At 39.9% G+C, this 11,883-nt stretch overlaps 1 protein-coding gene across 2 annotated transcripts; it reads right to left on the bottom strand.

The window, feature by feature from the left end:
• Positions 1–6,027: 6,027 nt before the first annotated feature.
• LOC134092309 (complement C1q-like protein 2) lies at positions 6,028–11,812 on the bottom strand. 2 transcript variants are annotated; one of them, XM_062545112.1, is made up of 4 exons: positions 11,736–11,812; positions 7,488–7,742; positions 6,988–7,110; positions 6,028–6,798 (listed from the first exon to the last, which is right to left on the bottom strand). In XM_062545112.1, exons 1-4 carry the CDS (start codon positions 11,758–11,760, stop codon positions 6,524–6,526), a joined length of 678 nt encoding a protein of 225 aa, XP_062401096.1. In that variant the 5' UTR covers positions 11,761–11,812; the 3' UTR covers positions 6,028–6,523. The 2 variants fall into 2 exon arrangements, with proteins under 2 accessions (XP_062401096.1, XP_062401094.1); XM_062545110.1 differs by lacking the exon at positions 11,736–11,812 and having other exon boundaries at positions 7,488–7,824.
• Positions 11,813–11,883: the final 71 nt, after the last annotated feature.

The raw sequence follows: 11,883 nt of genomic DNA, 5'->3' as shown, positions 1-11,883 counted from the left end.
ATTAGAAAACTACCGGGCAACAAGGAGGCAGGTGTCTTACGAATTCCTACATCTAACAAAGTTCACACAACTAGACAAAATGCAAATGTTGCTCGATCCAAACACATCTTCGGTTTGCTATGGATAGGTTAGCCTACGCCTAATTAGTGTTTCCTGATATAGAGAAACCCTCTTTGGCCATCCGTCCAGATTTCGTACGGACAAACTGTTTTTTGAGCCTTCTGTCCTAACAGAGAGATTGCGTCCTCGATCCTCCGTTTTGGACAGTTGTCCGGATTTGGCACGAGTGGCCATATGTCCGCATGTCATGGGCACATACGCTGCGCCTTAAATCAAGGTCTCTATTTGCTTTGCGTGTCATCATGTGTCACTATGTTATTTTGTTAATAGCCTAATAAACAGTTACCTTGTATGTGAATGTAGGGAATGCGCTTTGTTTAAAAATGGGCACAACAAAAAGTGATAGGCTACAACTGAAAATATACATTAGGTAAAGTAATCATGACATAGTTAAAACAACAACAAAATATTGCATAATGCAGTTATTGTAATGCCATATATCTAGTATCGTAATTGTAGTATTCTATAGCAAGAGATTGTAGTTTATGTAGTAAACTGTAGTATGTGGTATACTGTAGTAATAAAACTGCAGTTTTCGGTAGCCTACTATAGTTTACTGTAGTAGTATGTGGTATACTGTAGTAATACAACTTCAGTTTTTGGTAGTATACTATAGTTTATTGTAGTAAAACTACTATAGTAAGGTTACAAAAAACCCTACAATATTTACTATAGTATATATACTATAGTTTATTTACTATAGTAAACTATAGAATTTTTTCATGTGGGAGTAGGCTAAAATCAGGAGAACACTGTGGCAATATCAGTCTGATTGGCTATTAGGTTACTTGGATGTTAGCCTATACAAAATGTACAGTTTTGATAAAAAAATAAATAAAAAAAAAAACAGCTTTTCATAGCTCAAATGATGTAGATTTAGATGATCAAATTAAGGGCAGTGATTAATTGGGCTATCTGAATGGCTTCTATTCATAGGAGGGCTGTCAAAATAACTGATTAATTTGGATGAATTAATTTGAGATAAAATAACTGATTAAAAAATTAACGCAGATTAATTGATGACCTTTGACCCGGAGCCGTTCTAGTCAGTAACCATTAGACTGTAAAATGGGGAGACGAGAATGTGCTGCCTGGATCATTGATTGGCACATTTACTTTAACAAAAACGGCCTGATAGTGTTAAAGTGTTGATTAAAACAAAGTCCTCTGCAATGTCTGCAGCACAGAATTTGCATATCACCGGAGTTCGTCAACTCTTAAGTAGGCTACCACATTACTGCAAAGAAATAGTGTTGACATTGCGATTTTGCGATTACATTTTATATGCGATTAATTTAGATTAATTAATCACATTAATTAGATTTAATATTTTAATCGATTGACAGCCCTGATTCATAGTGTTGTAAGAATAACATTATGAAAGACCAATGCATATGAGAAATGTCTTTCAATCATGCAGAGTAGCCTAGACTGCATTGTGGCCATCTCCTGTTATGAGTGTAAGCCATCAACTGTTGCCATAATCTATTAGCTTGTTTTAAGAATCTGTTTTGTGTGTCTCTCCTTGAGTGAAATTGTAAATCTGCCCTGTGTTGTGATAGGCTTTGAAGCAGCTCTGTTATTTGCACTGTGGAAAGTTACCCAGTCATCTGCTGAACACCAACTTATGGCTGTAAAGCCTTGAGACAGTTATTGCTGGCAAATTGAATATCATCATGTCTGTGTTCTTCATTCTGTTGCATACTTTAACATGTCCTTTAATGCTTTTTTGCTTCTATTTATAATTGATAATGTATGTTGATCCTCCTCTGTGTATGAATCTGTGCTGGAGAGAGACAAAGTTTCTTGAGAACATTTCGGAAGACCCTATCGTAGGCCCTCTGGTAAAGTCAGCTGCATAACCGGCGGACAAGGTACACAATTCCTGTTCAAGTGAAAGTATAGATACCATGTGAAATATTACTCCAATACAAGTGAAAGTCTTTAAGTCAAAGAAGAACGTGCTTTTAAGAATACATATAATAAGTATTCAGAAGTACAAGTATTTTTCCTTTTTAATATATTGAAATGTAATGTTTATTTGGTCATAGGGTGTATATCCTTTGATAGGACTTGAAGAGACCTTTAATTCTTTATGTCCCAACAAGAACATCTTACCTATATTGCAATTATTCAAATGGAGGCAGTAATATAATTTAAATAATTATTTATTCTCTGTTCGCAAATGTGACACATTTCACTGTCGAATTCAAAACCAGATAACTCAATAATGAATATATCATTTAATAATAGGCTAAAGATCTAGCTCTGTGCTAAGTCACAAACATGGGTTATAATACAGCCGGGTCTTCATTGTATATGACCATATTTTCTCCGTGTTCATGAGCTGAGCAAAAGAGAGGCAAATTATATAATTCACAGATTAAGATTATTCTATTGCTAAACAACGGAAAGGGTGGTGTCAAATTCTGAGAATTCTCATTCTGCTAAATCTAGCAGCTGCAACATATTCCAATAACAGCAATTACGGCAAGCTTGCCTATCAGAAGTCATGAGATGGATCTCATCTTCACATTGTAAAATCAAATTGAGAAGCTATGGGTCCTGTAAAATGTTGCCTGTAAGCAATAAAATAGGAAGAAGTTATCATTGAGGATATAGGTTAACACCAGACCACTTCTCAAATCTCAATTCCTAGCATGTTCGTCTGGATTCTCCCAGGCTGATGTTCTGATGAAGAATCTGCTGTTACCATCATTACCACAGCCAACTTCAAGATGATCTATTGCATTATTGCATTTAAAGAATCAAATGTGGTGAAAAGTAACAAGTGGCCTATACTCAAATAGAGTCAAAAGTACAATATTTGTCTTTGGAGTAATAGTCACAAGTTTTCAAAACTAATACTCAAGTAAAGTACAGATACTCAAAAAGTACAGTAAGTAATCAAGTAAACGTACTTAGTTAATGTCCACCTCTGTGCATAACTAAGGATCTCTGTGGCCACCAGGGAGTCCCCAATAGCATTGGAGGGAGAGAGAAAAAGTGCAGCTGCTGCTGTATATATCTGTACAATTCTTTGTCATCAGAAGTCATGGCATGCCATGTAGGCTAATACATGAACACAGAACATGAACTCAATATTCTCAAGCTGGTGAACTTTTTACAATGAACAATATACAATTTACAATGAACAGAGTTTACACAATATCAAAAGAAAACCTGTTGTAGTCGGTTGTAAAACTGAGAGGTTTTGCCTGTAGGATTCCCCTAGACATAAAGCTAAAGCAACACTGGAGTCTCTCAAAAACAATAAAGGGAATATTCTAGAATGGCCCAAGCCCTGATCAAAACACAACTAAGATTCTATGGCACTACAATGCATGAGGGTTATCCATTACGAGGAGAATTGAGGGGAAACGCTCCAGAACAATGTAGCTGGAATTGTCTCACATAAAATACACAATGAAAACAGTGTTGGGGCAGATAATTTTTCTTTTTAAACAGTGATTTGCAGGCTGGTAGATATTTTTGCAAGCCACGTTATTACAACTCACAATTTCAGAATTTGCAGTACTATTTATTGACCAGGACAACTGCAAAGCCGGTCAAACTCGGTACTCCTTCGATCAACGTAATCTAGCTCTGGAGGGGGTATTCAACTCATGAAATTGCTCCAGAATTACACTGTAAGCAATACAATGTAGGGGTGGCACGGTTCATAAAATCTACGGTTCGGTTCGTATCACGGTTTAGGGTCACGGTTTTCGGTTCGGTGCGGTTCTTGTTGTTATTTTTTCTTTTACTCTTTAACACTGCAGAAACATATTTCAGCACATAGTTTAGTCATCCACAATTAGGCTAGAGTATTTAGAGAATAGTTATCATGTAGCCTAATAATGCACAAACTGAATTTGACTTCACATAAAGCACATTATTGTCTGAGGAAACTTTAAGCTTCAGTTGAGATTTTGATAAAGCAAGAGGGAAGACATTGATGATTTCAATAATCTTTTCATTTATTTGGCAGGGATGGTGCACCAGCACAAAATGTAGGTCGTCCACCCATATTTTTCCATTGCATCGCCTTTTTATCGCTCTCCTTTCATATAGTGTGAATGATTTTTTAACAAGATGTAAAGCTTGTCTTTATTTGAAACACACACACATTATGTAATTATTTATTAATTCTATATACTGACATGTCTGATATTCATAACAGCAAACTTTATGCAGATTATAGCCAACTATTCATTATAACTCCACCTCTTAAATTCAGCTGTCTGGCTGAAGCCTCAAAATATTGTAAACAAAGTAGCAGGCTAAGCTCATCATACTCTACTGGTTGGACTGTTCAGTTTCCCCACATGTGTTTTAGTTTCAAGGTAAGCTAATACTTTATCTCCTTGGGACAGGCCCTTTTAAGCCTTGGAGTTGAAAACATTGGTATTGAGATGGTCAGTCAACTTGAATGCAAGAGATGTTATCAAATGTCTGATGCTAACCGTTTTTAACAGTAATTTAGCTAATCGTCTTCTGTGCGTCATTGCGTTCACGATTGTGAATGTTCTATTTGGATTAATGTGCATGTCGAGGGCGGGTGTTTACTTCTATTGTTTGGTAAAGTTGCACGCATAGTCTACAGTTGGGAAGAACATGCTTCCACCCGAGCAGGGTCAGGTGCATCAGTTTGACCACGCTAGGGATGATCTCTCGCACTTGCCATTTCTAAAACCTTGCGCGCAGCACTCAAAACTCCATACTCCTACTCTCGCACGTAAGGGAAACACGTCGTCACTATGGGAATCAATTGCGCATGCCATAACTAGCCTGAACCGTAGGACCGTACGACGAACACACACTCCGAACCGTGACATGCGAACCGCACGGTTCGGAGCATTTTTCAAAAACCGTGCCACCCCTAATACAATGCAATCTAACATGGTGGTTCTGGGAGCCACATGCAGCATGTCATTTGACCAGCAGGAGGTGGAAGTGTGTTGTAAATCTGTTTTAAATCTCAGATGCAGTTTCTCATTGGGTGCCTCTGCGTTTGTACGTCCTCCCTCGCTCCTCGGGCCTCGATCCTCACTGATCTACATAAAGAAAGATAGAGGAAGGGATAGACTATCCCATTGTTGCCGCTCCATCATTCTTTATGTACATCAGTGAGGATCGAGGCCCGAGGAAGGCTGGGATTATACTTGCCGTTAGACCAAGCGTAAGCGTATGCGTCCGTGTGCGACCTGCTGTGTCCTGTGTACAGACTCGCTGCAGCATTAAGCACCTTACTGGAGGTCTTCACCAGGGGGAGACTAGTAGCCTAATATCAGATGTGGATGTGGCCATGTGCCATTGTTTACTCTCATGATTGCCCCCAGCTTTGATGTCGATAATGCATCTTGCAGTCACTTTGTTTTGGCAATGATCGCCCCCTACTTTCTTGTCAGTATTGCATCTCGCGGACGCGTCGTGTTCGCTTGCGACGACGTGCACGACCGACGCACCAAACGACCGCAAAATACGCGAGGCAGCCATGATGCGTACACGAACGCGTTGTCTACAGCAAGTCTAAACGTGCCTGAACGAGGGAGGACATACACACGCTGAATGACCGCTGAACGCTGCACCTATTGAGTCTTTGTGCAGAAACCATACCCATTTTCCAGTAATCCATGGTCCCCACTCTCACTGAAAACTGCACTGATTGTTGGAAATGAAAATGTATACTCCTTATAATCCAAAAAGATCCCAGGCTGTTGTTGATCAAATAATTGGAGTTAACCAGCAAAAAAAATACAACGAAGGAAACACAGTCGCTCATTTGCTTAGCATGAGTAAGCCTAATTGGACTAATTATTTCATTGAAACACTGATTAAATGTAGACCTAAACAGAACTAGTTCTAAGGGTAAATTAAAAGAGAACTCAGTAAGTGATACAGGAGACTGAATGAAAGTAAGAGTAAGAAATCTCATGTAATGACATAAATGAATCATAATATACAATCAAATAAAAATATTAAACTAAAAACATGTTGAAAATCATGTTCACTGACAGTATCATTATGGAGTGAACATTCTCTAGATTGACTTTAATTTGTCAATAAAATAGCCTACAACATGAATTATGGATCTGACTAATGTTCAGATTACTTGAAATGTAAGCCTATGCATATTAGAAATGGCCCTCATTCACAAATTTAAACATTAAACTAAAATATTTTTTACAATCAACTGAGTTCCATGGTGTGTATGGAGGCATGTTATTATGCTTATTACTGAAAGCTCTGCATGGTAGCCTGAACAAAATATTCAGAAATAGACCCCCCAAAAGTATGTTAAAATTTGTCAAAAGGTTTGTCAAATTTGTCAAAATGTTTGTGGAAGTGGTAGTGTGTTGATCAGTGGGCCATTCTGGACACTTCATTCAGAAATCTTCATTCATTTGACAGCACCATTAAATGTAGTGTAGTGGTGGGAGTCATCATAAACCCATGTATTAGCCTTCAGACGCACATAGACCTGGTCTTGCTGATCCAGCTGCAAAATCACTCCATTTGATCCACCATCAATTCCGTCACTATCAGATTTCCATTCAACAGTTGACACTATCTTCTGTTCATTCTTATAGAGATGCATAGTTGATCCATGGGCAGCATGGACAATATCAAAAAACATAAACATATAAATCCCCTTCAGTGGTGCTGTGAAAATACCTGTAGAATGTAAATAATTGAAATGACAAAATTGGAGTAAAATGATGAATGTGGAGTTGTGATTTAACATAAAAAAAAAAGAGTTTTTTGAAAAAACATCAACATTCCAAACATTTCCAAGCACAAAACCTGTTATTTAACTGTTCAGAGCCTGGAAATTAGTGCAATAACCTGACCCCAAAGCCATACCTGTTGCCGGGTTGTAAGCACTGCCTATATTGGTGATAACGGTTTTGTACACCAGAGTAGTGTCTGTGTTGAAGGGTCCACATTGCCCCCCTGTCAAGGCTGCTGAGAAGGCTATAGTTGTTCCTAAAAGACAGAAAAATAATGTGAAAGGCCCATATATAATTAAATGTTAATATTTTAATACTTTACATTTATAATTCCAGTTATGACAAAGTGATCTTGTTGTAAAGAGAATGCAAAAACAAACATTTTACACTTTTAAGAAAGTGCCAATCTACTCATATTTGTCTGACATTTCTTTCTTTTCTCATAGAATCTTGAATTTCCCCTTGGGGATCAATAAAGTATCTATCTATCTACTGTAGAAGTTATTCTTTATCTTCTGTGAAGGATGGATGCAGCCACATATAACAATCAATATTCAAAAATGTTTTTGTTTTTCTTCACCTGTGTCTAAATACGATACTACAGGCCATTGACCATATCCTCACATTCCGTACCTTTAAGACGCTGCTTCAGGTCTGCTATTTGACTCCCTCCTTCCAATATCTTGGCGTCTGCCTCCTGGAGCTTCAGTTCTGTGTGCTGCACCTTGGCTTCCAGCTCCTCCACCTCCTTCTTGTAGTTGTTAAGCCTCGCTTCCATAGCACCTTGCTTTTCGGCCATAGTCATCAGTTGGCTTAGGATATTTCCCAACATCGGTCCCATTCCAGAGTTACTCTGTGAAACCGTGCCATCCCCAGTACTCTCTGCCCCTGAGTGAGAGCACAAGAGTAGCACCAGAAGTGCGGTTTCCTTCATTATTTGTGTATTTTTACAGGTGGCTCCACAGCTTATGATGACTTGGTATGATGGATTGAGTGGCCAACATTCAGTGGTTTAAATACACAGGCATCACCATTGGGTATGGGAAAATTGCATGAATTTCCCCCTCCCCTTCATAGATTTCGTAATTTTGGAATGTCAGGGAATTTCTGGAATGTGCAGTAGGAGAGGACTCAAAAGTTGACAGCGCCAAACATCAGTGGTCAAATTCATAACACTTAAATTATGCTCCATTATACATCACCTTTGCTTTTGTTTGACAACAATAACGGTTATACCAAGCACTAACAGTGTAGAGGCAAAAACCAATGGCAAAGACAAGAGAAGAGAAGAAATTGCACCCAACATTCTCACTCTAATCACCTTCCACAATGTTTAGGTTTGACTTGAAGTTGAACCTCCAGTGTTGTCTTGTTCTTTTTTCTTTTATTTCGGCCATGCCAATATTGACATTTCCAACTGTACCTGCCAACAGTTCCAATAGTTGCAGCCTATTGATGGCAGCACAAGTCTCTGGGCCTGGCTGCATCTGCCAGCCGCCTCTCTACCTTATTATGATAGCACAATGGGAATACCAAGATGGCTTTCCCATACAGCAGGGCGCAATTATGACATTCTATTATTGAAATTTTGAGCCGTGAAAGAATGTAATAATACCCCATGATAATGGACTTGTTCTATGAGGTCACCGCAGGACGAATCGACTTACCTTTCCCCTGCCTTGTGGCACTCCTTGCCAACAACACGTTACATTTATAAACTGCTCTTCTCGACACAAAGCGCTTCACTGCGAAAATGCTCACATCACACACCAGCTTGAGGTGGAGAGTGAGGGAGTGAATGATTACACTGGGGAATGACTAGGGGCCAGATTGGGACTTTAGCCTGGACACTGGGGGAACCCCCCTACTCTGCAAAAAGTGCCATGGGATTTTTAATGACCACAGTGAGTCAGGACCTCAGGTTTAGGTTCAACGTCCCATACGAAGGATGGCATCTCCTGCAGTAGTGTCCCTGTCACTGCAATGGGGCCTATTGTTTGGGCCAGATCAAAGAGGGCCATCTCCTGGACACCCACGACCACCACTTCCAGCAGCAACTTTTCCATGGAGGTCTCCCACCCAAGCGCTAACCAAGCCCATGCTTGTTAAGCTCCAGCTCCAGTAATTAAGCAGAGACAGGGGATCCGTTGGTCTGGCTGCTGGCTATGCACTTCTAAGCTATTTCTAAGCTTGAAATGGTGTATAAGCTACTGGGTGCCAAATATCCATTAGGATCAAGGAAGTAAGTATCAGTCTCTTCCCAATTAAATGCGAATGTCTCACTCTTGGGCATACAATGGATGTGTGCACCCTGTAGGGCACTCACTGGATCTTAATTCCATGACCCAGCTCTTTTTCGAACCTCAACAAAATGACACACTGTAGCCTAATACAACAAAAACAATTAAAGTCTCTAAATTTGTTTACAGTTCAGTTTAGAGTCTGCCTTTTTCCTTTTCATGCCCATTGCTGTTTTACATCTTTTCACCTATATTAGAAAGCTAGAGTTGAGTTTTATTAAGTGGCATAGCTACATGAACGCGGCCATCATATTGCTGGGGGAAAACACCACTTTACTCTCTATGGGCAACACTTGCCAACAATCAGAGACATCTCTTTGATTTCCAATCATAGACACCTGTTTCTGTTTCTCCATTCTCCTTCAGTGATTGTTGCGGCTTCTCATTATTACAGTGCATGGAAATGTACTGTTCTGTTATCTGTGTTAAGTCTTCTTCTTTTTCTTTTTATTCTTCCCACCAAATTTCTGCGTCTAATTCAGCTTCAACCATTTAACATAGAAACTTGTTCAAACTTTGTAACCTATGTCTTGAAAAGAACACTTGAGCTATGTAAACTAATGTAAACTTTGCATTAGCATGATGACATCATAAAGGTCCAATTAAACTGATTTGCACCTGTATCAACTGTCAGCTGCTCAACTAGACCCCCACAAAGAGCTAATTAAACTGATTTGCATCTGTATCAATTGCCATCTGCTCAACCAAATGTGGCCATTGTTGAGCACCAGGAGAAACCCAAGGCCCACTGCACCAGTAGGGTCAGAACATTTCATCCCGATACCTAAGAGCAGTGAGGATGCTGTTGTCTTGCCCACAGAGGTCTGTGCATCCCTCCAAGAGTATGCCTCTGACCATCACTGAGCCACCACCAAACCGGTCATGCTGAATGATGTTGCAGGTGGCATCATGTTCTCCACGACATCTCCAGACCCTTTCATGTCTGTCACATGTGCTCAGGGACAGGTGAACCTGCTCTAATCTGTGAAAAGCACAGGGCTCTAGTGGTGGACCTGCCCATTTTGTTTTCTATGGCAAATGTCAATTGAGCTCCACGGTGCTAGGCAGTGAGCACAAGTCCCTCCAGAGGCCATCGGGCTCTCAGGCCACTTTCATGAAGTCTGTTTCTGACAGTGTTGCCAGAGACATTCACACCAGTGACCTGCTGGAGGTCATTCTAGGGCTCTAGCACGGCTACTGTTCTTCCTTGCATATAGAGGAACAGACACTGGTCCTGCTACTGGGTTAAGGACCTTCTACCACCCTGCCCTCTCCTAGAGCAACTGCCTGTCTGCTGGAATCTCTTCCACGCTCTTGAGATTATGGGAGACACAGCAATGTTTCTGGCTATGGAACGTATTGGTTTGCCATTCTGGAGGAGTTAGACTTTTTGTGCAACCTCTGTAGGTTCCAGATACTGGCTTATGCTACCAGTAACACTGACCCTAACCAAATGTAATACTAGTGAAAAATCAGTCAAGAAGGATAAAGATGGAAAAATTACCAGTTGCCACCACCTGTAAAACCATTCCTGTTTTGGGGGTCGTCTCATATATGGCCCTCTAGTACACCTGTAGTAAATTTCATTGACATCAAAGCAGGTGAACTTGATTCACAACCACCTCTGTTGCATAACTGGCTAGATCAATATCCCACAATTGTGACTGACTTGTTGCTATACTCCTATGAACAAGTGTTCCCTATTTTTTTTTTGAGCAGTGTATTTAGCCTATAATGTTCATGTACTGACTGTAAGCCGCCTTGGACAAAAACGTTTGCAAAATACCATAATGTCTATCTATCTATCTATCTATCTACAGGCTGTAGTATAGGCCTACCTTTAGGCATAGATAGATAGATAGATAGATAGATAGATAGATAGATAGATAGGAAGGTAGATAAGCCTAGATACTTTATTGATCCCCAAGGGGAAATTCAAGATCCCCAAAGGGAAATTCATTTGCAGACATTCCTCACTTAAATTCTCAAATCTATAATGAAATATGCGGGTTATGTGCTGAATGTTTCGTCTCTGCTATAAAAACGATGCACCTGCAACTGTGACTTCACTGGTATGTTATTCAGCAGCAATGTGTTTATTCTTTTAATGTAGGCCAGTCATTAATTGACAGCAATTACAAGCACATAACAATATAGATATGATCATTTAGAATGACATAACCATGAGTTTTATTAATGCACACATACTTGATATGCCTATGTTGTTTTTAACTTTGTATGGCTTGAACATATGGAGGATATTACACAATATTGCTCTAAGGTCTTAATAACGGTCAAGAGTGCCTTAGCAACGAGGCCATGAGACAGATGTGCATAAACCGGTCCATTGTTCAGGTGCCAGCAGATCTATCAACATGTTCTCCTGTCACATTCCTCTCTCTCTCTGTCCTGTAGGGTGCTGAGAAACGTAGACCTAGGCTACTGACTGAAAGAAATATCACTTTCTTTTAAAAGCATCTGCAGTATGAATACCATCGTTGCACCCTGAGGTTTTTGGTTTCCTTCTGACAGCGACAGGCAGCTAAGTTACACAGGTGTCATTTTGTGCTGTCTCACTTACTGTAGGCTGGTGTGTCGCTGAACATGACAACGCCAACGAGTCTGATCACGTTGCAATATTTGTCATGCCTGTAAGTGTTAACAGGACTGTTCCCCGTAAACTGAATTTGGCTCAGACGAAATCTGACGACTGACGTAGTCACCAGCGG

This window comes from Sardina pilchardus, chromosome 9 (genome assembly GCF_963854185.1).
Source record: "Sardina pilchardus chromosome 9, fSarPil1.1, whole genome shotgun sequence".
Taxonomy (NCBI): Eukaryota; Metazoa; Chordata; class Actinopteri; order Clupeiformes; family Clupeidae; genus Sardina; species Sardina pilchardus.
The sequence above is the reverse complement of the archived record's forward strand: the minus strand, read 5'-3'. Positions and strand labels throughout refer to the sequence as shown.

Excerpts from the sequence above, each read along its gene's own strand:
- LOC134092309 (XM_062545110.1), bottom strand. The coding sequence starts at position 7,788 with ATGAAGGAAACCGCACTTCTGGTGCTACTCTTGTGCTCTCACTCAGGG. Across the intron at positions 7,111-7,487 it reads CCTGAAGCAGCGTCTTAAAG|GAACAACTATAGCCTTCTCA; the intron begins GTACGGAATGTG and ends TCTGTCTTTTAG. Across the intron at positions 6,799-6,987 it reads TGCTTACAACCCGGCAACAG|GTATTTTCACAGCACCACTG; the intron begins GTATGGCTTTGG and ends TACATTCTACAG.